Source organism: Nannobrachium achirus (assembly GCF_963921795.1).
Source record: "Nannobrachium achirus genome assembly, chromosome: 20".
NCBI lineage: Eukaryota > Metazoa > Chordata > Actinopteri > Myctophiformes > Myctophidae > Nannobrachium > Nannobrachium achirus.
The window spans coordinates 11,090,522-11,117,681 of NC_137827.1; the positions used below are offsets into that span (position 1 = coordinate 11,090,522).

General features: G+C 41.3%; 3 protein-coding genes across 3 annotated transcripts; 2 read left to right on the forward strand and 1 right to left on the reverse strand.

Annotated features, from left to right (window-relative positions):
- Nucleotides 1-3,143: 3,143 nt before the first annotated feature.
- Nucleotides 3,144-3,605, forward strand: LOC308305927 (polyubiquitin-like; the record flags this gene model as incomplete). The annotated part of the gene is made up of 1 exon (XM_080750824.1): nt 3,144-3,605. One exon carries the CDS (start codon nt 3,144-3,146, stop codon nt 3,603-3,605), a length of 462 nt encoding a protein of 153 aa, XP_080606950.1.
- Nucleotides 3,606-14,014: 10,409 nt separating this feature from the next.
- Nucleotides 14,015-14,848, reverse strand: LOC308305928 (pyrroline-5-carboxylate reductase 3-like; the record flags this gene model as incomplete). The annotated part of the gene is made up of 1 exon (XM_080750825.1): nt 14,015-14,848. The coding sequence occupies exon 1, from the start codon at nt 14,834-14,836 to the stop codon at nt 14,015-14,017; it is 822 nt and encodes a 273-aa protein (XP_080606951.1). The 5' UTR covers nt 14,837-14,848.
- Nucleotides 14,849-15,375: 527 nt separating this feature from the next.
- On the forward strand, nt 15,376-15,837 carry LOC308305929 (polyubiquitin-like; the record flags this gene model as incomplete). The annotated part of the gene is made up of 1 exon (XM_080750826.1): nt 15,376-15,837. The coding sequence occupies one exon, from the start codon at nt 15,376-15,378 to the stop codon at nt 15,835-15,837; it is 462 nt and encodes a 153-aa protein (XP_080606952.1).
- Nucleotides 15,838-27,160: the final 11,323 nt, after the last annotated feature.

Here is a 27,160-nt window from a genome sequence, read left to right on the forward strand (position 1 = left end):
AGGACTCCATCATCTGAAAGGTTTAACCCTAACCCAGCCTTAAATCATGTATACAGTACATCAGTGGTTCTCAAACTTTGAAATGTGAAGGTCTCCCCTTAACTTTGACCGTGTACAAATTTGTTCCATTTGTACACTGTCAAAGTTACAGACTTGTCAGGGTCAATTTAGACCCCACAAAGGAACCTAGAGAGTCCCTGAAATCCACTTTGAGAACCACTGCAGTTCATGACTCAAAGCGAAGCACATGGGCTGAGGGGTAGGAGCGCGTCGACATTGCGACATAGCATCCGTTCGACGGTTCATCCTTTCGACACGGGTGAATTTTAACCTGGTGAAAAGCTAACCTGCCGACGTGGGTGAATGTTAACCTCTATGCCTAAACCTAACCCAAACCCTGACCCTAACTCAGTAACCGTGACGCGGGTATGTAGCTAACCTGCTGAATAGCGAGATTTCCCCCTGAACGGTTATGAAATCACAGGGAATCTGAGGAAAGATGTCAGGGACCAATATGATAATCAATTACAATCAATTACAACAAAAATGTAATAAATACATTAAATAAAAAGATAGATATAAGATAAAAAATTCCACCTGGGAGAAACCGCATTGATGCTCTAATCTGAAAACTTAAAAAAAGAACAAAAAAATTAATCAAAAGTAATCAACAAACTATATTATAAAGACTGGGTAACACTCAACAGTGTTGTGCCTGAACACGTTCAATAAACGATCGTTCATGAACTTGTTCATATTTTGGGCGAACGTGAACTGAACATACTGCATTTCCTCTTGATGAACGTCAACACATTCAATCTGGCATTTGTGAACAGCTCGTTCGTGTTTGCTTTCACTTTGTATGTAATCTCGAACGCGGAACGCACCTTGGCATTACAGTAAATGTTTATTTAACGTCGGGCGACGCTGTGTGTGATGCCTCCTCGTTCAACAGTAACACACGTCTGACATTAAGCCTGACTTAGACTTTGTTGTGTTGCATGCCGAAGATAGCCGATCTGCAAGCTTGCGTTACATTTTGCCTTCACAATAAAAGCTTGTAAGTTTCACGACAAGACAAAAGCAACATGGTAAAGGATTACGGATTTGGTGGCATTTCACATTGCAAAGGGGTGCAGGAAGAGTGGGAACCTAAACATTATGGGCACCTCAATGTTAAATCGGATGAAATAATTGCTGTGTGTGGTTCTGTATGGGAGGAGCTGTCCATGGTGCTGATCCTGAGTGGCATATGATACATACCCTCTATCATTTTGACAAATAATAGCTCGCATTCAATAACTTTGAACTAAACTCAGCACAAAAAGAAAGGAAGCATATTAATAATTAATCATATCTCCCCTTTAATAATACCACAGCAGCCAAACGTTTGGGTAGCGCCGACCAATTTTTTGCCAAAATGGCTTGCAATGCAAAATTTGACAACATTCGGTCCATTGTTTCCCCCCTTTAATTATGCCGAATGGTATTTTGATATCATTGTTATCGTTGATTTGTCACCTTTACAGCGCTGCTGTATCAAAAAAGCTATGTTGCCAATCAAGTCATCGCTGGTGCGAGACAATAAATAACTGTTCGCCCATTGCTATGTTCTCAGCCTGAGACCACGACCACACTCAGCGGTCAGGCAGTAGGTGAAAGTGGTAGAGTGGTTATCGCTGCTGCTTCTTGCTCTTGGCTAGCTGCAACAAGTAGAATAACAACACATCGACGTATTTCCTCTCAAAGCGGTTAACTTCAAAATAAGAGCTGCCTGTATTATGATCAAGGCAACATTCGAGTCACGTTAACTGGTTTTATTATGAGTACTTACAAATATTAGGAAGTAAGATGGACTCAATTGGAAGTACATGACACCAGTCCAGCGCTATACAGTAACTGGTAATATAAAAATAATATATTTTCGACTCCTCGACTCAAACAATTGGCATCAATTCCGGGGCTTAAAACGCCACGTCGATTCGTCGATTTTTAGTAGACAGCCCTAGATATAGCCATTTTGAGCGGTGCAAACCGCTCCTATGGACCGCCTTTTTACCAAAATTATGATGTCACTAATGATGATGACATGAGTTAGCTAGACCAATGAAACACTTCGATTCTGTTGATTTGTCCATGATGTCATAGGCAGAGAGGCGCCCGATTGGTTCACCCTGATTTAGAATGCGTTTAGGCCGCAGAAAAATATGTCATAAAAAATGATATTATTTGAATTTCAAAATTGTATTAGATGAATATCACTGATAAGCGATAAAATAACCACACTTTTAGACAGACTGTGGATAATTCCACAGGTTATAAATGACAGTTAGCTAATACAAGTTTAAAATACAAATGAACAGACTTTGAAAAACTAAAATATTCATCTTCTGGCCTCTTCTCGCCTCTCTGGAGATCGACTCTCTGTAGCTCTACTTATTTTGGAAAATCCCCTCTGCTCCAAGGCTCCACCATGGTCACCTTGCCCTTTGGTTTCCTCTCCCAGATATAAAGAGCTAGATGCCTTGTTCGCCTCTACAGTTAATTGGAGCGATGTGCAAGTTCTAGTCCGGACTTCCTGGAAAAACTAACTATATACCATCTATTGTGATGTAGACATGACATGATTGAATAGAATTGGTTTATATTGATGATGTATATTGTGAATGTTAACCTAGTGATTGTGAATGCTAACTTGTCGATGCTGATAAATGCTGACTTGGTGATTGTGAATACTAAACTGCTAGTGTTGAAATTGGCTAATTTATTGTTAGAACAGCTAGCTATTGATTGATCATGGCCACACACACACACACACACACACACACACACACACACACACACACACACACACACACACACACACACACACACACACACACACACACACAATCTCCACTGAGCCCCTCCCATCTACTTCTATATTTGGAGACAGTGACAATGCCTCTCCTTAACCAATCACAATGTGAGGTCGGACCTAACGTAACTGCGACATCACTGCCAACATAAAAGAGAGAGTTCATTTCAATTTTGCAGCTTGTTTAAGTTAAGTAATCTAAGTACGGTTGATCTAGATCGAGAACCCTTGGAAGAGAAGTATTTTCCTCACCATTGTTCCCATTAAAGTCTCAAACTCTACGAACATGCAGATCTTTGTGAAGACCCTCACCGGCAAGACCGTCACCCTGGAGGTCGAGCCGAGCGATAACATCGAAAACGTCAAGGCCAAAATCCAGGACAAGGAAGGCATTCCCCCTGACCAGCAGAGGTTGATCTTCGCCGGCAAGCAGCTGGAAGACGGACGCACCCTGTCCGACTACAACATCCAGAAGGAGTCCACCCTCCACCTGGTGCTGCGTCTGAGGGGAGGCATGCAGATCTTCGTCAAGGCCCTCGACGGCAAGACCATCACCCTGGAGGTTGAACCACGGGACACCATCAAGAACGTCATGGTCAAGATCGAGGAGAAGGAGGGCATTCCCCCCGAGGAGCAGACGCTGATCTATGGCGGCAAGCCGCTGGAGGCTCACCGCACCCTGTCTGACTACAAGATCCAGAACCTCCACACCATCCACCAAGTCCCGCGCATGCATGGAGGGCAGTGAAGGACTCCAATATCTGAAAGGTTTAACCCTAACCTAGCCTTAAATGTACTCATCAGTGGTTCTCAAACTTTGAAATGTGAAGGTCTCCCCTTAACTTTGACCGTGTACAAATGAAACCAAATGGACCCTAGCGGGTCCATTTGGGTCCATTTGAACACTGTCAAAGTTACAGACTTGTCAGGGTCAATTTAGACCCCACAAAGGAACCTAGAGAGTCCCTGAAATCCACTTTAAGAACCGCTGCAGTTCATGACTCAAAGTGATGCACATGGGCTGAGGGGTGGGAGCGTGTCGACATTGCGACATAGCATCCGTTCGACGGTTCATCCTTTCGACACAGGTGAATTTTAACCTGGTGAAAAGCTAACCTGCCAACGTGGGTGAATGTTAACCTTGATGCCTAAACCTAACTCAGTAACCGTGACGCGGGTATGTTGCTAACCTGCTGACTCCCTTAGTCGAAATGATGGGAATAGCGAGATTTCCCTCTGAGGGGTTATGAAATCACAGGGAATCTGAGGGAAGATGTCAGGGACCAACATGATAATCAATTACAATCAATTACAACAAAATTGTAAAGGAGCTATGGTCAAGCTTTTCTTGAAAAACGGATGCTAAAATAAAAATAATATTTAGACAATATGTTATAAAAGCTTCATATATGTGTTTCTATTCAAAAATGACCACAAAAAGTGTAAAATAATGATAAAATAATCATTTTGGCCATTGTCGGGCTGACACTTTGTTTACATCCTATTCTAACACTATCAAAGAATCGACTAGAATGTAAACAAAGTGTCAGTCTGACAAAAAAGTTGACTATAGCTCCAGTCGAGAATAGGGAACGTTTTTTAACGTAGATATAGGCCTGCACAAGTAATCAAACATCATGAATGAATTTTGAACAAAGGGTCTGCCTTCTTGGATCTTGAAAGGATTTAGGATCTTGAAAGGATTTAGGATTATAGCTCCATTAAATAAAAAGATATATATAAGATAAAAAATTCTACCTGGGAGAAACCGCATTGATGCTCTAATCTGAAAACGTAAAAAAAAAATTGCATCAAAAGTAATCAACAAACTATATTATAAAGACTGGGTAACACCCAACAGTGTTGTGCCTGAACACGTTCAATGAACGATCATTCATGAACTTGTTCATATTTTGGGCCAACGTGAACTGAACGTACTGCATTTCCTCTTGATGAACGTCAACACGTTCAATCTGGCATTTGTGAACAGCTCGTTCGTGTTTGCATTCACTTTGTATGTAATCGTGCCACTCGAATTCACCTTGGCATTACAGTAAATGTTTATTTAACGTTGGGCGACGCTGTGTGTGATCTAACACACGTCTGACGTTAAGCCTGACTTTGACTTTGTTGTGTTGCATGCCGAAGATAACCGATCTGCAAGCTCCCATTACTGTACATTTTGCCTTCACAATAAAAGAAGACAAAAGCAACGTGGGAAAGGATTACGGATTCGGTGGCATTTCACATTGCAAAGGGGTGCAGGAAGAGTGGGAACCTAAACATTATGGCACCTCAATGTTAAATCGGATGAAATAATTGCTGTGTGTGGTTCTATATGGGAGGAGCTGTCCATGGTGCTGATCCTGAGTAGCATATACATACCCTCTATCATTTTGACAAATAATAGCTCGCACCAACATATTGAAAAAAATCAAACCTTGGTTCGAAGTGAAGCGGTGAATCTGATTCTCTAGAGCTACAGAATTCAGAATTCTGAATGAATGAATGATTTTATCTGGAGGGCCGGATTTTCATGTGAAGCTTGACCAATCCTCAAACTATGGTCTCATTGGACACTTTTAATCATCCAATCATCAGACCGGGACGGACACTACACACATATTCTGGACGTATGGGACAGATAAAACCTGTTCATTCTGGACTGAAATGACCATATATGGACATGGGGGACACACATGGGACACACATTTACGGACAGATAAAACCTGTTCATTCTGGACTGAAATGACCATATATGGACATGGGGACACACATTTACGGACAGATAAAACCAGTTCATTCTGGACTGAAATTACCATATATGGACATGGGACACACAAAGCCACTCCTTGGAAGCGGCTTTCACCGCTTCAAAAATAAACAAAAACTAAAACAAAAAAATTACTAAACTAGTTCATTTTTGTAACCATGAACTTTATTTCAAAATGTTGAATTATGAACTATGAACCAAACTAGTTCATTTTTGAATTTGTGAACTGAACTTTGAACTAGTTCATGTAGAAACTGAACCTTGCCAACACTGCTGATTAAACATTGGCCAAATTGTCAAATAAAAAAGGCAACAATGGTGAAAATAAGGTATTTTCACTATATTTATCTGAGTTAAAAAAATGCCTCTTAACTCCTACAATTCCTGCTTGTCAGGGTGGGAGAGGTCCCAGTTCAAATAGGGGTTCAAATTGGTCAATTTGGTGTTAACACATTTACTGCCAGGTATTAATCAATTAATTATTCAGTAGCCTCTGCCACAGATTTTCAGTGTTTTACCAGCAGCTGGAATGCACCATGTGACCAGACCTGGTCTTAAAAGACACTCGTGGCTCTCTTGCAATTGGGTGGGAAAAAAATGTCACCATGTGTGAAGTGAGCGGCGCAAACACGACACATGTGCATATCACACTACGTTGCACACTACATACTGTACAGTATGATGACATACATACTGTACGTGCTCATCAGTATATTGTCCAATCAGAAAAGGGACATACGTATAGGGACGTACATATACACATGGACATACACACGAGGTCACCTATAGGAGCGGCTAGCTCCGCTCAAAGACATAGGAGAATATACGTTCTGGAATGGTGTAATTTTCAAGATGGCATCCAAGATGGCTGCCAGGAGCTTAAAGCGGCTATATCGGCCCAACCAGTTCAACCTATGGGGCTTTTAAGCCGTGACATAATTTTGTAGTCAGACCTCCAAGCAGATTTATTGTCAATATGTGTCCCTCGCTATTTCAACAGATCCGAGACAAAAATAACGACTATAGTATAATTCTTCCACTTTCCTGTCAACAAGAAAGAGAAGACGAATTAGTAAATAGTAAAATAGTAAAAAGATTCATGGGCGCTGGGGCCTTTTGGCCCCAAAAGTTCTCCTCTGCCTACAAAATGATGTCAGACTTAAGAGCCCCATAGAAATGTTGAACAGTGGTTTAGGAATGTGAATCATACACATTACCAGTAGTTTATTATGTTTTGTCAAATCCAAGATGGTGTCGGCCAATACATTTTCATAGATTTGTGTGTTTGTCCGTATGAGCACGCAACTCCATGTATGGAAATAACTAACGTTACAGACCAAACGGCCCATTCAAGGAGATACTGTATGCACGTGTGTTGTGTTTGATATGTGTATGTTCTTAAGCATGCATTGAGGTACCAGAATCAATTGCAATATCCTAGTCGAGTCGCGGGGGTTAATGCGACTCGTCGACGAATCGTTTTATACTATAAGTAAAAAAAAAACAATAAAAAAAAGTGTTGCTTTAAACCACATCAACATAATACAATAAACATTACGTTGAACATTCAAGTTGCGTTAAAGACGGGGTGAAATCAAAAACATGTTTTTCACACTTTTAGAGCATATCTGTAGTGATAATATGGCCATACCTAACACTAGATGCCAAAAAAAATTAAAATAAACAATTTTTGCGTATATTTATATCAAAGGTCACTAAATAGGCCATTCTTAATTACTTCCTGTGAATAGAAATTCAAAAAGTGATGACATAGATAGAGCTTTTGAATATAAATGAACCTTTGATTACATTCACCTGTTTGTTTCCCATTGCTGGCTCCCATTACTCCCATTACTCAGATTTTAAATCCCATTGCCCAAAGGGCTGGTCCCCATGGATAGGTTCAGCAACACACAGGCTTCCTTTTCAAACTGAAACTTCAAAATAAAATACCCCAAATAGTCATTTCATTGGGTCTTTAACTGGTTTTATTTTGAAGTCTACCTACAAATATTAGGAAGTAAGATGGACTCAATTGGAAGTACATGACACCAGTCCAGCGCTATACCGCACAGCAGTAACTGGTGATATAAAAATAATATATTTTCGACTCCTCGACTCAAACAACTGGCATTAATTCCGGGGGCTTAAAACGATTTGTCGATTCGTCAATTTTTAGAAGACAGCTCTATATATAGCCAATTTCATCTCCACTGAGCCCCTCCCATCTACTTCTATATTTGGAGACAGTGACAATGCCTCTCCTTAACCAATCACAATGAACTGCGACATCACTGCCAACATAAAAGAGAGAGTTCATTTCAATTTTGCAGCTTGTTAAATATAAGTAATCTAAGTAGCGTTTGTCTAGATTGAAGATCCTTGGAAGAGAAGTATTCTCCTGACCATTGTTCCCATTAAAGTCTCAAACTCTACAAACATGCAGATCTTTGTGAAGACCCTCACCGGCAAGACCGTCACCCTGGAGGTCGAGCAGAGCGATAACATCGAAAACGTCAAGGCCAAAATCCAGGACAAGGAAGGCATTCCCCCTGACCAGCAGAGGTTGATCTTCGCCGGCAAGCAGCTGGAAGACGGACGCACCCTGTCCGACTACAACATCCAGAAGGAGTCCACCCTCCACCTGGTGCTGCGTCTGAGGGGAGGCATGCAGATCTTCGTCAAGGCCCTCGACGGCAAGACCATCACCCTGGAGGTTGAACCACGGGACACCATCAAGAACGTCATGGTCAAGATCGAGGAGAAGGAGGGCATTCCCCCCGAGGATCAGACGCTGATCTATAGCGGCAAGCCGCTGGAGGCTCACCGCACCCTGTCTGACTACAAGATCCAGAACCTCCACACCATCCACCAAGTCCCGCGCATCAGGGGCGGGCTGGCCATCTGGCATACAGGGCATTTGCCCGGTGGGCTGGTAGGCTAGGGGGCCGGCGGGGCTGGTGTAAAAAATAATAATAAAAAAAAAATAGCCAAAGTTCTGACACATTTTGGCACTAATCATATTCATACTCCACTTGTTGGTGGTGAGAACTGTATGCTAACTTATACTATGTATGGATTGTGTAGTTGTGTATTATCATTTGTTGTCTGTAAAAGTTGTGGTATTAAACACTTGTGTATTTACATATGTGCCGCCCTCGACCGGTAGAGTATCTTCGCGCGCGCTGGTTGCGGGGGCTGGTCTGGCCAAGATGCCAGGGCTGAATTTTAGTCCCAGTCCGTCCCTGCCGCGCATGCATGGAGGGCAGTGAAGGACTCCATCATCTGAAAGGTTTAACCCTAACCTAGCCTTAAATGTACTCATCAGTGGTTCTCAAACTTTGAAATGTGAAGGTCTCCCCTTAACTTTGACCGTGTACAAATGAAACCAAATGGACCCTAACAGGTCCATTTGGGTCCATTTGAACACTGTCAAAGTTACAGACTTGTCAGGGTCAATTTAGACCCCACAAAGGAACCTAGAGAGTCCCTGAAATCCACTTTAAGAACCACTGCAGTTCATGACTCAAAGTGATGCACATGGGCTGAGGGGTGGGAGCGCGTCAACCCGTTTGACGGTTCATCCTTTCCACACGGGTGAATTCTAACCTGGTGAAAAGCTAACCTGCCGACGTGGGTGAATGTTAACCTCTATGCCTAAACCTAACCCAAACCCTAACCTCAGTAACTTTGACACGGGTGAGTAGCTAACCTGTCGACTCGACTCCCTTAGTCAAATTGATAGGACAAGGAATAGCGAGATTTTCTCCTGAGGGGTTATGAAAACACAGGGAATCTGAGGAAAGATGTCATGGACTAACATGATAATCAATTACAATTACTAAATTTACTAAATTGTAATAAATAAATTAATTAAAAAGATAGATACAAGATAAAAAGTCCACCTGGGAGAAACCGCAGTGATGCTCTAATCTGAAAATCTGAAAAAAATCTGAAAAATGACCATTACTGCATCAAAAGTAATCAACAAACTATATTACAAAGACAACACTCAACAGTGTTGTGCCTGAACACGTTCAATGATCGTTCATGAACTTGTTCATATTTTGGTTGAACGTGAATTGAAAATAATGCACGTTTTACACGTTCATTCTGGCATTTGTGAACAGCTCGTTTGGCTCGTTTGTGTTTGCATTCACTTTGTATGTAATCGTGCCACTCGAACACACCTTGGCATTACAGTAAATGTTTGTTTAACGTCGGGCGACACTGTGTGTGATGCCTCCTCGTTCAACAGTAACACACGTCTGGCGTTAAGCCTGACTTAGACTTTGTTGTGTTGCATGCCGAAGATAGACGATCTGCAAGCTCGCATTACATTTTGCCTTCACAATAAAAGTTTGTCGGTTTTATGACAAGACAAAAAAAACGTATGAAAGGATTACGGATTCGGTGGCATTTCACATTGCAAAGGGGCGCAGGAAGAGTGGGAACCTAAACATTATGGGTACCTCAATGTTAAATCAGATGAAATAATTGCTGTGTGTGGTTCTGTATGGGAGGAGCTGTCCATGGTGCTGATCCTGAGTGGCATATGATACATAGTAGTTTACTGAGGATATACTTAAAAGTTACTTTAATGAACTAAAAGGTTGTCTAGAAGTATATAGCTAGTACACTAGCAATACATAAATGAGTGTAATTACAAGCATAATATCAAGAGTATACTTAAGAATAACAAAAAGTAAACCAGTAGTTTACTGAAGTTATACTTAAAGTGTACTTAAATGAACTAAAAAGTGGGCTAAAAGTATATAGCTAGTACACTAGCAGTATATAGATGGGCATACTTACAAGTATATACATAGTATACTTAAGTATTACAACTAGTAAACTAGTAGTTTACTGAGGGTATACTAGAAAGTGTACTTCGATGAACTAAAAAGTGGGCTGAAGTATTAGCTAGTACAATAGCAGTATATAGATGAGCATACTTACAAGTATATAAATAGTATACTTAAGTATAACGACTAGTAAACTAGTAGTTTACTGAGGGTATACTAAAAAGTGTACTTCAATTAACTAAAAAGTGGGCTGAAGTATTAGCTAGTACAATAGCAGTATATAGATGAGCATACTTACAAGTATATAAATAGTATACTTAAGTATAACGACTAGTAAACTAGTAGTTTACTGAGGGTATACTAAAAAGTGTACTTCAATTAACTAAAAAGTGAGCTAGAAGTATATAGCTAGTACACTAGCAGTATATAGATGAGCATACCTACAAGTATATAAATAGTATACTTAAGTATAACAACTAGTAAACTAGTCGTTTATTGAGGGTTTACTAAAACGTGTACTTCAATGAACTAAAAAGTGGGCTAGAAGTATATAGCTAGTACAATAGCAGTATATGAGCATACTTACAAGTATATAAATAGTATATTTAAGTAACGACTAGTAAACTAGTAATTTACTGAGGGTATACTAAAAAGTGTACTTCAATTAACTAAAAAGTGGGCTAGAAGTATATAGCTAGTACACTAGTAGTATATAGATGAATATACTTGTAATATACTTTAAAGTATACTACCTGTAAACTAAAACGTTCCAATTTAGTATTGAACTAGTATATTTTCTAGTTTACTACAAGTACACCGTTATTACTATTCCTATACCTAAACTCAAGTATACTTAATGTTTTATACTTGAAGGGCAGTTCAACCTAGAACGTTTGAACAGTTAGGAATGTGACTGAATCATACACATTGCCAGTAGTTTAATATATTTCGCTTTTTTTAATGAAAAATATACATTGAGTTTAATGTAAACCACAGTTCCATAGATGCTGAGTGAAAACTAGAGACACATTACAAATGGCAAGAAAACATTAAACCGCCAACATCTTTGACATAACCATTCTCCAAGGACTATTTTTATAATATCTAATATTAGTTCACGTACAAAAATAATCACTGCAATGTATATTTAAATAGGCCTACATTTACATCAGCACGTTAGATGTTCAATGTATGGAGTTGTTCATTACAACTCCATACATTGAATATTTAAATGTAATTCAAGTATTATTATGAACTATCACATTTAACAATCAAAAAAGTATTGTAATTGTTAATTTCTATACTTCATTCATTCCTATAAATAATTGTGTGCAGTGATGACATACTTTGGTGTTCATGTAACAGTTATATACAGTATGAATTCAGCTGTATAAGAATAAAGACATGTCATAAGTATGGACTTTAGGAAACAAAAATATGGAAAATCACAAAATTAAAGATAAGACCAGTATTGTGTGAAACTTCTGTCTTTGAGTCAAAAAGCAAAGTTTTCAATTAGGCTCTGATCACAAACTTTAATGAAGTTTATGACTTAAAAGGTTGTTGAGGGTGGGTGGGTTGGGGGTACTATTTTGGCGCTGCATTGTTACTTGCAATAGTCAACTTCTGTAGACTTCCTTTTTGGCCAAGGGTTTGGTTGCCCTGGTCCACAGCCCCTAAAGCCCTTACATTAAGCTTGGTCCGGGTATGTAACCCATGGTCAGATTGGATCTCAATGAGGTTTGGACAGCTACTGTATGTGGGCACAATCCAAATAATGTATTAAATGCAAGCCACCCTAATGTCATCTTCCCAGGTCTGCCACTCTCCTGCATAAAGTGTGGCAATATAGGCCATCACATACAGTTTGGCCTCAAGATAAAACTTTAGAGTAAGCATTTTAATTTAATACCAAATCTGAACACGTGCAGGGAATGACTGAATCATTTTGATGTTGGCCAGGTCTGTCTTGTAAAAGATATCTGATCTCAATGTGACTTGCTGGTGAAAATTTTAAATAATAATATAATAATAATAATAATATATATATTTTTTTCTTTTTTTTAGGCTCCTGGGAGAATGTCAACTTCAGGGACCATTAGTGATGTCATAGACCCACGCCCGGGGGAATCCAGAGGTTTCAAACGTTGTAAACATTGTTATGTAGTTTAAAGCTATACTGTGTAAGTTGCTCAACTAGTGGTCAGTAGCGGTATAGCAAACCGTGGTCGCGTCTGCTTTTTTCGGCCGTTCTTCGCCGCGGACCGGGCCTCATACCACCGTGTCCGCCTGCACCTCGCCGAGATGCATCTTTTGAGGGGTCCCTGGTTCCCGTGCGTCCAGGCATTCCGGAGATACAGACTCCTACACCAGAGTAAATGCTGTTGTTATGTTGAGGCAAGCTACTTCCTGAGAAGTCAGCAAGACGCGCTGTGATTGGCCGGCAGTGTATGATCCGCGCTGTGATTGGCCGGTAGTGTATGATGACGTAATTTTGCCGCGAAATCCGGTCCTCGGACAGAATCATAGAAAACATATTTACAGAAGGCTTTAGGGGCTGAAATTCACGGAGTGGGTCTTCTAAAACTTTTGTGATTTAATAGTTAGATCAAATTTAAGATTTGTTTAATTGAAAAAGTTGCATAGTATTAACTTTAATACTGACAACACATTACATTTGCTGGGGAGGAACAAATTTTAAAGCAAAATGACACTTTGCATGAAAGCATGAAAAAGATCTCACACTTAGCACAAAAATGCAAACAATGCATGTTCTGCCAATATGTTGTAATATTACAAAATCTGTGTTTTGTGTTTCACCATGCAATAGTTGATGAGGAGACAACTTTTGAATATCAAATTCTAATGAACTAAGCAAATACTGAGGATACCTCACCAATATTTGGAAGTAAACCATGGCCAGGTAACTAATCCAACCTACTAACCCAACCCATACAAAAGTATCATTTAGATTTATTCATAGAATGAATGGTGTCATTTTTAAAATCCAACATCTATAAGTTTCCAGCCATGGTGAGACTATGTGTGATTATCACAAGCTGATTGACAGATTCGAGAGAATGCATCATCAGAAAGGTGAATGGATCAAAATCAAGTCATGTAAGTCATGCAAGTCCTGCCAGCATTATAAAACAATAATAATGGTGGCAGGAAGGCGGCTCGATCTCTTACATCAAGTGACATCTTTCCAAATGTATTGTGCTGGAACAACAGACAACCACCAATCCCAATAGGCATGCTGATTTCAGTGTTAACCGGATAAATGTGTGTTGAAATGTTGCATTGAAATAAGTGTACCCTAACCCGTTGTTTTCACTAGTTTAAATCATTTTTAAAATGATAAATACAAAAACGCTTTTGGACATACAAGGTTTCCACCCGACAACGACGAAATATAACTCATGTAATTGGCCCACTGGCCATGATCTGAAATGGCAAGTAGCAGCAGCGCTATAGAGAGAGATCTCTCTCTATAGCGCGCAATGAGGGCCTCTCCAACTCTTTTTCCCGGGCTGAATCAGGGGCCCAGCATGTCCCTGAACCACAGTGAAGTGTCTATTACTTCCTTGCCGACCTGCGACCAAGCTCCCTGGCTCTTTCTGTGGCAGACTCCACAGCACTCATAGTGGCTGCCCTCACACCACCCTGCTCCAGGGTGTGAAGCCCGTAGATGGTAGTCCCTCCTGGTGTGCACACCTCTGAACGTAGTTGAGCTGGGTGTTTCCCAGAGTCCCTTAATAAACGGCCAGCTCCCAGAATAGTTTGTGAAGCAATGCTGTGAGCAAGCGTACTTGGCATGCCCATTTTAACAGCACCTTCTGCCAGGGCCTCGGCAAACAGATACACAAAGGCAACACCACTGCCACTTAGCCCAGTGTGTACATCAATCCAGGCCTCGGGCCCTTCTTCAACCAACCCACAGTGTTGCAACAATGAGCGAAGCAGAGCTCCATCCTCTGGTTTCGCACGGGATCCCCTTGAAAATAAGAGAGCCCCTTCCTGAACCAAACAGGGCAGGTTGGGCATCAGCCTGAGGATCACCGAATTCTGTGGCAAAAACTCCTCTAATGTCGCCAAAGTTACACCAGCTGCCACAGACACAATAATGTGTTTCCGAGTGACGTGCAGTGAGATCTCGCTTAGAACACCTGGGACCAGATGAGGTTTGACTGCCAAGAAGATCAGATCTGAACTGTCAACCAATTCTGTGTTCGAGTGGGTGACAGCAATCCCTGCATCCTGAAAGCGTTCAAAATGTATGGGGGATGGGGCACTCACTTTCACATTCATGGGAAGCACATCTCCAGACAAGATGCCCTTAGCTATTCCATAGGCCATGTTCCCAGCACCAATAAAACCAATCCTCAGCTGGGTTTCCATCTCTGGGTCTGTCTTGATCTCCTCAGTGACACTCATGTCTGATCCACTGGCGACCTTGTGGAAGTGTGTCTGGTAGATACCCAAGGCTGGTCCGGCAGAAATATATTTTGCCAAATCCAAGATGGTGTCAGTCTATATATTCTTCACAGATTTGTGTGTATGTCCGTATGAGCACGGAGCTCCATGTATGGAGATAACGTCACGGACAGAACGGCCCATTCACAGAGATATGCACGTGTGTTGTGTTTGATATTTGTATGTTCTTAAGCATACATTGAGCTATCAGAATCAATAGCCATTTGTATCTCCACTGAGCCCCTCCCATCTACTTCTGTATTTGGAGACAGTGACAATGCCTCTTCTTAACCAATCAATGTGAGGCCGGACCCTAACGTAACTGCGACATCACTGCTAACATAAAAGAGAGAGTTCATTTAAATTTTGCAGCTTGTTTAATATTAGTAGAGTTGATCGAGAATACTTGGAAGAGAAGTGTTTTCCTGACCATTGTTCCCATTAAAGTCTCAAACTCTACAAACATGCAGATCTTTGTGAAGACCCTCACCGGAAAGACCATCACCCTGGAGGTCGAGCCCAGCGATAACATCGAAAACGTCAAGGCCAAAATCCAGGACAAGGAAGGCATCCCCCCTGACCAGCAGCGGCTGATCTTCGCCGGCAAGCAGCTGGAAGACGGACGCACCCTGTCCGACTACAACATCCAGAAGGAGTCCACCCTCCACCTGGTGCTGCGTCTGAGGGGAGGCATGCAGATCTTCGTCAAGGCCCTCGACGGCAAGACCATCACCCTGGAGGTTGAACCACGGGACAACATCAAGAACGTCATGGTCAAGATCGAGGAGAAGGAGGGCATTCCCCCCGAGGAGCAGAGGCTGATCTACGGCGGCAAGCCGCTGGAGGCTCACCGCACCCTGTCTGACTACAAGATCCAGAACCTCCACACCATCCACCAAGTCATGCGTATGGACGGAGGGCAGTGAAGGACTCCATCATCTGAAAGCTTTAACCCTAACCCAGCCTTAAAACATGGATACAGTACATGGCTCAAAGTGATGCACATGGGCTGAGGGGTGGGTGGCTGTCGACATTGCGACATAGCATCCGTTCGGGTGAGTAGCTAACCTGCCGACTCCCTTAGTCGAAAAGATGGGACGTAGGAATAGCGAGATTTCCCCCTGAGGCGTTATGAAATCACAGGGAATCTGAGGAAAGATGTCAGGGACCAATATGATAATCAATTACAATTACTAAATTGTAATAAATAAATGAAATAAAAAGATAGATACAAGATAAAAAGTCCACCTGGGAGAAACTGCATTGATGCTCTAATCTGAAAAGTGACCATTACTGCATCAAAGGTAATCAACAAACTATATAAAGACTGGTCAACACTCAACGTGTTCAGGCACAACCTGAACACGTTCAATGAACGATCGTTCATGAACTTGTTCATATTTTGGGCGGATGTGAACTGAACGTACTGCATTTCCTCTTGATGAACGTTGTTGTGAACAAGTTCATTCTGGCATTTGTGAACAGCTTGTTCAGCTTGTTCACGTTAGCATTCATTTTGTATGTAATCGTGCCACCCGAGCGCACCTTGGCATTACAGTAAAATGTGCCTCCTCGTTCAACAGTAACACACGTCTGACGTTAAGCCTGACTTTGACTTTGTTGTGTTGCTTGCCGAAGATAGCCGATCTCCAAGCTTGCATTACATTTTGCCTTCACAATAAGCGCTTATCAGTTTTATGACAAAGACAATAGCAATGTGGGAAAGCAATACGGATTCGGTGGCATTTCACATTGCAGAGGGGTGCAGGAAGAGTGGGAACCTAAACATTATGGCACCTCGATGTTAAATCGGATGAAATAATTGCTGTGTGTGGTTCTATATGAGAGGAGCTGTCCATGGTGCTGACTGCTGATCCTGAGTGGCATATGATACATATAGGCTACCCCTCTATCATTTTGACAAATGATAGCTCGCATCAACATATTGAAACAAATAAACAAAAACAAAGAAATGACTAAACTAGTTCATTTTTGGAACCATGAACTTTATTTGAAAATGTTGAATTATGAACTACTACTACTACTATTACTACTTTTAAATCTGTGAACTGAACTTTGAACTAGGGAAGAAAGCACTCGCCTACAAGTTAAACCATGACAAACAAACCGAAAATGACTTACCTCTGTTGATAGAAAATAGCCTAAAAGTATTCCTTTATCCCTGGCATTTGTTTCAATGTTAATATAGATTCCTTGGCAGCCCTCTTCTGCCTGTCAATCAGTTAACAGGGCACGCCGCACAGCTGCCGTGAGTGAGGGATCGGATCTCGGTACATGAAAGGGGATTTTAATAATGATTTAATGGTAGGGTCTCTCGGAACCTCGGAAATAAAAGGATTTCGGGACAACATGTCACAGGTTTTGGTCTGTAAAAAAAAGAGAGAAAGTCGTAACGGGACGGAATCGGACGAGACCGTTACGGGGACACTCGGGTTTGGTTTTGTAATTTGATTATTATTTCGGAACAGGTCGGAATCGGGCGAAATTTGGCAGTCCATTTCGATTTCGGTTCGCTTTTTTGGACCCGTGAAGACCTCTACTCTAGCGTCCCCTGTAGAGATACGGGGGTAACTGGAGGCAATGAGGTCTGCGTAGGACAAGATCTGATCATATCTGACATATCTGATCGGACAGATATTGCACCTCGCCGGACCAGACCCCAATGAGCCCTCCGCCGTGCCTGGGCGGTCCATCGTTCCAAAGGTATCGCCCGTTTTCTGCCGAAAATCGAAGATCTACAAGCCCTGAAAAACGTGCTTGTGGATCCTCCCTGGTAGAACCTCCCCTGGGGGTTCTGTAAGAAAGGTTGCTAATTATTTTAAGTGTCAGGATGTCCAGTAGTCCACGGAGATCCCCGTGGAGTCCCCCATGAGACTCGTGGGGACCCCCGTGCTCAGTAATTGGACCCCCGGCCGCCAAAAGAATTAATCGATTAACTGAGAGTATATTGATTAATTAAAACTGTGCTCTCATAGCCAACTTGTGCACAAGGCAAATAATTACCCTGTGATAATCCTGTGGGGTCCCTGCCGGGACCCTCGTGCATTGTCCATGGACCCCCGGCCACCAAAAAGTTATTTTGTTTTCTCTGCAGAAAACAGGCGAAACCTCCGGTGTCATGCTATCATAAGCTCACTGACAGTTATAATAAATTATAAATAAACCCGGAAACAACTGATGACTCATAGGTTAGAGAACAGTGCCATCTAGCGTCCAAAAAAACTAAATTACCGATATATTGGTCAATGGCGTTGAACGGTTGGATTTGAAATGATGAATATGTACATCAATGGCAGTGAATATAAATATATTTATATTATAAAATATAAATGTAATGATATAGATTGATCATTACAAAAATAAAAAATAAAATAAGTGTGAAGTGAGTTCAACTGAGTTGTGGCTTGTAGATCGGCTATTTTCAAATAACCAAAGTATATTTAGGGCTGAAGTGGTTAATGTAGCCCTGCGTTTTCAAATAACTGTTGTAGTAAAAAGTACAATATTGGCCTCTGAGATCAGATGTAGTATAGGGTGTGCCAAATGTAGTTCTAAGAGCGGCCATTTCTTGGGTCAACACAGCCTTACACAGGTGTTCTGATTGGAGTAGAGCATTAGTTCTATGCAATCAAACAATTGAAACGTCTGTGTTTTGACCCAAAATATGGCCGATAAGGACTACAATTGCGTCACCGTTAGCGCACACACTATAGCAGATGTAAAAGTATTGAAAATCATCAAACAGTTAAGTCTCCGAATGTCTGTCTGTCTGAGTGTCTGTCCGACTGTTTCTCCTCCATGGCTTGAGCAATTGATCTGAATCCGCATCACCATTAGCCTATGAACAGACCTGACATAACTGCAAAGCCCGTTTGTCACTTTCACCAATCATGTGCTGTAAATTAGCGTTTTTATGGTTTATTTATTCTGCATCTAGCATGAGGCATATCTGTTCTGAATCTAGCATGAGGCATCATTTTTAACCAAAAATCTTTGCTTCTGGGGGTACCCGGAAGAAAAACTAGACCAGGTCAACCTGGTTGTGCCAGACCCCCTGTCTGTCATCATCATTTATGACATCATGCCTTTTGTAGGCATGTCATCATCATGTCATCATCATATATACCCTTTATATAGAAAACCCGGACAGACCGACATTTGCTTATGTAGGCCTACCCATTTCATGGGTCTGGCAAAAATCAAACCTTGGTTCGAAGTGAAGCGGTGAACTGTTATTCTATGTGTTCTAGAGTTATGAACTCTGTGATCTGTACATTCTTTATATTCTGAATGAATGAATGAATGATGACCAATCCTCAAAGTATCCAATCATCAGACCGGGACGGACACTACACACATACTACACACATATTCTGGACGTACGGGACAGATAAAACCTGTTCATTCTGGACTGAAATGACCATATATGGACATGAGGTGACAGACATTTTGTTTTCGAAAAAACCTGTTCATTCTGGACTGAAATTACCATATATGGACATGGGACACACATTTTGTTTTTGAAAAAAACAGTTTATTCTGGACTGAAACGACCATATATGGACATGGGACACACAAAGCCACTCATTGGAAGCGGCTTTCACCGCTTAAAAAAACACTATGGTGAGTTGGTGACACCCGCCAGGCTATGGGACCATCCCCCTGGATATGGGACCATCCCCCTGGATATGGGACCATCCCCCAGGCTATGGGACCATCCCCCTGGATATGGGACCATCCCCCAGGCTATGGGACCATCCCCCTGGATATGGCCACCTATGGGCGGGACTACTGCCCACAGGGAGAACACTTTCACCTCACATGTTATATTTATATTAAAGCATTTCCAAATGCAAGCGCCACTTCTACAAACTACAAAGTTACTTTCAATCCCTATATTGTACACACCCCATCACCTACACTCTGCACGTAATTTGAAGCACATATCTTCGAACGGGTAAGTACCTCAAAAGTAATACTTAATTACTTAATTACAGTATACTTGAGTAAATGTACTTAACTACTTTACACCACTGACTGCATCCAATGCTCCCATGTCGTCTGGGACAGTCCTGCCGCCTGTTCCCAGGATCAGAATAGATTTTGTAGGAGTGCGTTCAGTTTTTATGCACCACCATTATCTGGAACAAACTCCCAGAAAAGTGCAAGTCTGCTATAACCGTGTTCTTTTAAAACCAGACTAAAGACCTCTATGATCGCTGCTGCCTTTTATTGAAGTTTGTTCTGCACTGCCATTTTATTCTCTTATTCTTCTGTTTAACTTTTTTACTAAACAAATATATATATATATATATATCGTCACTGTCGGGCTGTGTAAGTAAAGCCCTGCTTCATCATACAAGGCTGTCACACAAAAGTAGTGAAAACAGCAGATCTACAAGCACACAACGCCTCGCACCGCGAGGCGTTGTGTGCTTGTAGATCTGCTGTTTTCACTAGTTTAGTTCATTTTTAAAATGATAAATACAAAACGAACGGTCTTGGACATACAAGGTTTCCACCCGACAACGACGATATATATATTCAAATGTCAATTACAATAGATTTCTTTTGCAATCTCTTAATGCTCTGTGTCTTAATGCTTTGAATTGCCTTGTTGTTGAAATGTGCAGTGAACTCACCCTGTCTTGCCTTTCCTTAACACCATTTGCCAGATTCCCTATACCTACAAAAAACACTCTACACTTTTTTTTCTCCATTGTGAAAGTACTGCAGGTGTACACTCTGTATATCCAAAATTGTTACTTATCAGGATTCAAATTCAAAAATAACAAAAATAGCAGATCGACAGGCTCAAAACGTGCCACTTGGTGTGTCGTACCGAGCTTGTAGATCTGCTATTTTGGATACTTTTGTGTGATGCTGTGTAATATGATCAGGCAGGGCGATAATAAAAAAATAACACAAAAAGTTAAAACATATAGAGATAAGAGGTTTCTGTCCGACAACAACGATATATAGGGGGTTGTTTTATAAAAGCACTTGGAAAAAGGGAAAAAGAAAATGTGCAGCCATACCGTTTTTTTTTTTTTTTTTCTCATCACATTTGGATACAACGGTGCAATAGGACAGATCGTATCTGTGTCTATCTAGTTTCCTCTGTGCACACAGCCACACTACAGCCAAGACAATGTCAGAGGGAGGACGTGAATAATGGCACCATTTCATATTCTGACTCCATGCCAGACAGTATGTGTCGCTTGGACTCCGCGGGGGTCACTGGCCAGTCGCAGCAACTGAATGCAGAGCAGAGGACACTGGCTGGCGCGCGCGCACACACACACACACACACACACACACACACACACACACACACACACACACACACACACACACACACACACACACACACACACACACACACACACACACACACACACAGACAGACAGACAGACAGACAGACATGAAAGGGGGTTTGAGCCCCTGCCCTTTTATCCGTCTGTAAAAAGCCTCTCCAGACCATGAATGCAGTTTTTACTATGGTGAAAGAAATGCAAATGCCCCTCTTTCCATGCTATACCTGAAGGCAGCATTCAAGAGAATTGCCTTGTCCAAACTCTCCTAAACTTGAATGCAGCATCTTATGTTGAAAGAATTGCCCTCTCTGTGTAGAAATCCATGCATGCCGTTACGCCACATCTTCATTATTGACTTGATTATTGCAACCTGTCAGTCTGTCCGTCACACGTTACGTCACAATTTGCCCTACTCATATCTTCGCCACCGTTGCCCCATCCATGCCAAACTTTGCACACACGCTCCTTGGCTCCAAACCACAACCCCTACCCCTCATTTCTCACATGGCCCTCTTTTAGCGCCATCATGAGGCCGATTCTTGCAAAAACACATTTTTGGACACTGCTCCTACAGATTTGGCCCTAAGATCAGGCAAAGCGGTACACAGTATGTCTAGAGTCATGTCGTCAACATGGATCTGTCCCATTTCACATATTCCCTCCTGATTGGCTACCATTGCCTTCTAAAGTTTGTGTATGCGACCTGACGGTCACTTATCTCCACAACACATTGTGAGCCTTTTAGAGATGTCAGCCCCTGCCTCTCCAACAATCTCTGCACATCCCTGCACACACACACACACACACAGGGCAAGGCAGCCGGCTAATGTCACATGTGCCAGCATCAAGGATGCCCAAGGTTCAGCTGCGTGCGGTGGCGGCTCAGCTGGCACGGTGCCGCCCACCGCCTCCCTCTTGGCCAGCGTGCCATGCGATGTGCCAGAGGGCCACGTCTCCTGGGCGTGAAAACACACCTGGCGTACTGTCAGGTGGGTCCTGTTTGTGGCCTTTAGAGAGGCCAGAGAGGGTGAAAAGGTACAGTGTGTGAGTGTGTGTGTGTGTGTGTGTGTGTGTGTGTGTGTGTGTGTGTGTGTCAGGGACGTGCAGAGAATGTTTGAGAGGCAAAGGGCTGACATTTTTAAAAGGGCATTTTGGTGAAAATATCAAAAATAGCAGACCTACAAGCTCACAACGTGTCGAAAATAGCAGACCTCCAAGCTTGGCGGTCAGCTATTTTCGTTGCTTAATACGACACTGAACTAAGCATAATCAAGTCAATACTGGAGGTGTGGCGTAACGGCATGGATTTCTACACAAAGATGGCTGTTCTTTCAACATAAGATGCTGCATTCAAGTTCAGTAGAGTTTGGACAAGGCAATTCTCTTGAATGCTGCCTTCAGGTATGGCATGGAAAGAGGGGCATTTGCATTTCTTTCACCATATTAAAAACTGCATTCATGGACTGGAGATGGCACTTTTTACAGACGGTTAAAAGGGCAGGGGCTCAAGCCCCCTTTGATGTCTATGTGTGCACGTGGTGTGTGTGTGTGTTTTCTGTGTGTGTGTGTGTGTGGTAATGGCCACGGAATAGCTCACAGACATACTGTACACCGTTGTCGGGTGGAAACCTTGTATGTCCAAAACCTTTCGTTTTGCATTTATCATTTTAAAAATGATTTAAACTAGTGAAAAGAGCCGATCTACAAGCACACAACGCCTCGCGGTGTGAGGCGTTGTGTGCTTGTAGATCTGCTGTTTTCACTACTTTTGTGCGACGGCCTTGTATGATGGAGCAGGACTTTGCGAAAGAACGTACACATTTGAAACTTGGAGATACGAGGTTTCGACAATGACGAGTAGTGGAAATGACGAGTCTCACACGCACGCACGCACACACGCACACACAAACATACACACACAGCCTGACACAGGTTGTTTAATGAAAACAAAGTCGTCCTTAATAGAAACGTATGGTAATATCCTGTCCCTCCACTGCTTGTGTTAGAGGGTGAGAGTCTCTCATTTACAAGTGGAGACGGCTGCCCATGCACCGCACTGTCCAATGGACAAGGGTACGCATGCAGGGCAGTGTGCGTGTGTGTGTGTGTGTGTGCGTGCTTGCGAGCACATTGATTAATATCTGGAGGACAGGGCAAACTGGGGCTGGGGCTGTCGAGAGGATAGGAGAGGAGGGAGAGAGGGAGGGAGGGAGAGAGGGAGGGAGGGAGGGAGGGGGCGAGGGACAGGGAGGGGGAGAGAGAGAGAGAGAGAGAGAGAGAGAGAGAGAGAGAGAGAGAGAGAGAGAGAGAGAGAGAGCAGCTCTTTTCAGTGCTGCCGAGGGAGAAGCCTGCTAGCTGTGTGGGGGTAATGAGCCAGAAACATACTGGGAGAGGAGAGGAGAGGAGAGGAGAGGAGAGGAGAGGAGAGGAGAAGAGAAGAGAAGAGAAGAGAAGAGAAGAGAGGAGAGGAGAGGAGAGGAGAGGAGAGGAGGCACAAGGACAGGCTGCCACATTCTCTCTCTCGTCCCATCTCTCTCTCTCGTCCCATCTCTCTCTCGTCCCATCTCTCTCTCTCTCTCTCTCTCTCTCTCTCTCTCTCTCTCTCTGTGTCGTCCCATCTCTCTTCACAGCAGGCCACCAGTAGTAGCCAGCAGTCTTTTCTCTCTCTCTTTCTTTCTTTCTTTGATCATTCAACATTCATCCTCTGCTTCCTTTTGTCTCGCTCTCTGTCTGTTCTGCTCCGCGTCACAAATGCTCCCTTGAAAAATACATGTGTAACAGTCTCTCTGTGTGTGTGTGTGTGTGTGTGTGTGTGTGTGTGTGTGTGTGTGTGTGTGTGTGCGCGTGTGTGTGTGTGTGTGTGTGCGTGCGTGCGTGCGTGCGAGCATGTGCGTGCGTCAGGCATGTGCACACATAGACATCAAAGGGGGCTTGAGCCGCTGCCCCTTTATCCGTCTGTAAAAAGTGCCTTCTCCAGACCATGAATGCAGTTTTTACTATGGTGAAAGAAATGCAAATGCCCCCTTAGGTTAGGTTAGGTTAGGTTAATTTATTTCGGTACCAGTTCATACAATCATTACAGTACATACAGTTATTTACGATATATCACATGCTGGTCCGAAAAGGTATAGGCAGAAGCCGCAGCTTATAGTGCCTACCCCATTTAAGAACAAAATCAAATATCAGAAATCAAATATCACTTATTTTCAAGTATAAAAGACTGAAGAAAACAAAACAATTTAAGGCATTTGCTATTTGAAAGAGAAGAGAAAAAAATAAAAATAAATGGAACAAAACAATCTAGTTCAGTGCTGTAACATGTGGCAATATGGAAGTAGAACCACAAGGTGCACCAAACTATACCACTTTCTTTTTCTCTCTCTTTTTTTTTTTTTTTTTTTTTTTTAAGGATTTAACATACTACATGATAAATACATAAGTATGCATAAAGCATTCTCATATAAATACATACATTTACATGTACAACTTATGACTCACACCCACTAGAATACCAATGTTATTTTTTTTTTTTTGTATTCATACATTTATTACTTTTTAATAATAAATGTGTTAATATATAAATATATTTATGTATGTATATTTGCTGATATTTGTTTATAGTTAAGATGTAGTTATAATTCTTATATATATTTTTTATAATGTTTTATATTTATTTATTGTCTTAGTTTTAAACATTGTTTTAAATGTATATTCTGATGTGCACATTTTCAATTCTGTTTCTAAGCTATTCCATAGATTTACCCCCCTTACAGATATGCATCTGGCTCTTGTGTTGGTCTTTGCTGTTTCCCCTTCAAAAATGCATGTCCCCCTTAGTTGGTACTGGGTCTCTCGCACTTTGAACAGCCTCTGCATGCAGGGTGGAAGTTTATTATAGTAAGCTTTGTACATTATAGTAGCAATCTTTAAATCAACTAAGTCCTCAAATTTTAGAATCTGTTTATTAATAAAAAGTGGATTGGTTGGTGCTAAGTAGTCTGATTTATTCAAAATTCTTATGGCTTTTTTTTGTAACATAAAAATAGGGTTTATAACAGTTTTATACGCATTCCCCCATACTTCCACACAGTATGTTAAGTATGGAAGCATGAGGGAGCAGTACAGTAGATAGAGGGTGTTATTATTTACAATTGATTTCAATTTATATAATATTGCAATTGTTTTGGATAGTTTTGTCTTTATGTTTGCTATATATGGTTTCCAGCTGAGTTTATTATCTATAATTATACCCAAAAATTTGTGTTCATTAACTTGTTCAATTTCCACATCTTGTATTGTTAATTTCACCGGTTTGTCTACTTTTCTATTACAAAAAAGAATATATTTAGTTTTACTGAGATTTAATGATAGTTTGTTAATGTCAAACCACTTTTTGAGGATTTGTAGTTCTTTTTCCACTGCATGCAGAAGCTGCTCAAGATCCCCTCCCGATTTATATAAGCTAGTGTCATCTGCAAATAATACATATTTAAGTTCAGTCAATACTTTACCTATATCATTTATATACATAATAAACAGTTTGGGTCCCAGTACGGAACCTTGAGGGACTCCATGGGTTATGTATAGTGGGTCTGAGTCAACGTCATTTATATGTACATATTGTCTTCTTTCATGTAAGTAACTTTCTAGCCACTTATTGGCGACTCCTCTCACACCGTACCTTTCCATTTTTTTAAGAAGTATTTTATGGTCAATTGTATCGAAAGCTTTCTTAAGGTCAATAAAGACCCCCACAGTGTATTCCTTATTTTCAAGGCCAGTTGAAATAGCCTCAACCAGTTCCGTAACTGCCATCAAGGTGGACCTTTTTGACCTGAACCCATACTGGTGATCGCTTAAGAGTTGGTGTTTGTCAATAAAATCATCAAGCATTGCAACAAATAGTTTTTCGAGTATTTTTGAAAATTGAGAAAGCAGGGAGATGGGTCTGTAATTTGTAAATTGATGCTTGTCGCCAGTTTTGTAAATGGGGATAACTTTAGCCGTCTTCATTAAACTGGGAAATATACCTGTAAGAAATGATTGATTACATATATATGTGAATGGTGTAACTATAGTTTGTATTATATCCTTAATTAAAATCATATCAATATTTGTGCTATCAGTGGATTTTTTACTTTTGAGATTCTTTACAATTTTTAATATTTCGGTTTCATCTACACTTTTAATAAAAATTGAATTTGGGTTCTGTTCAATCGTTTTATCCTTCAAGCCATCCATATCTCCCGGCTCTTCAATTTCATTTGCAAGGCTTGGTCCTACATTAACAAAAAAATTATTAAATTCATTTGCAATGTCTTTAGTTTTATTTATAGTTGCTTTATCTTTAATGAAGTAATTTGGATACCCACTTTTTCCTTTCCCTTTTTTTATTATGTTATTTAATATTTTCCATGTTCCTTGGATGTTTCCTTTATGCTGTTCTAGTTGCTTTTGATAATAGTTCTTTTTATTTACTCTTATTATGTTTACTAATTTATTTTTATATGTCTTATATCTATTTTCCGCTTCCATTGTTCTATGTTTTATGAATACCTTATACAGTGTGTTTTTCTTTTTACAAGCATTTTCTATACCTTTAGTTATCCAAGGTTTCTCATTCCTGTGGACGTTGGTGTTTAGAGATTTTTTCAGAGGGCAATGTTTATTATAGAGTTCGGATACAACTGAGGAAAGGAGTTCGTAGGATTTGTTTGGGTCATTAGTTGCATAAACCTCATTCCAGGTCTGTCTGTCTAGGTCCTCCTTGAGGGCAGCCATGGCTTCTGGTGTTCTATGTCGTGTTACAGTGTAGGTGTTGTTGTTTGTTTTGGTTTCTAGCTTGAGTACGTTTTGAAAAATGGCAAAAACAGGAAGATGATCACTAATGTCGTTTATCAATAATCCAGC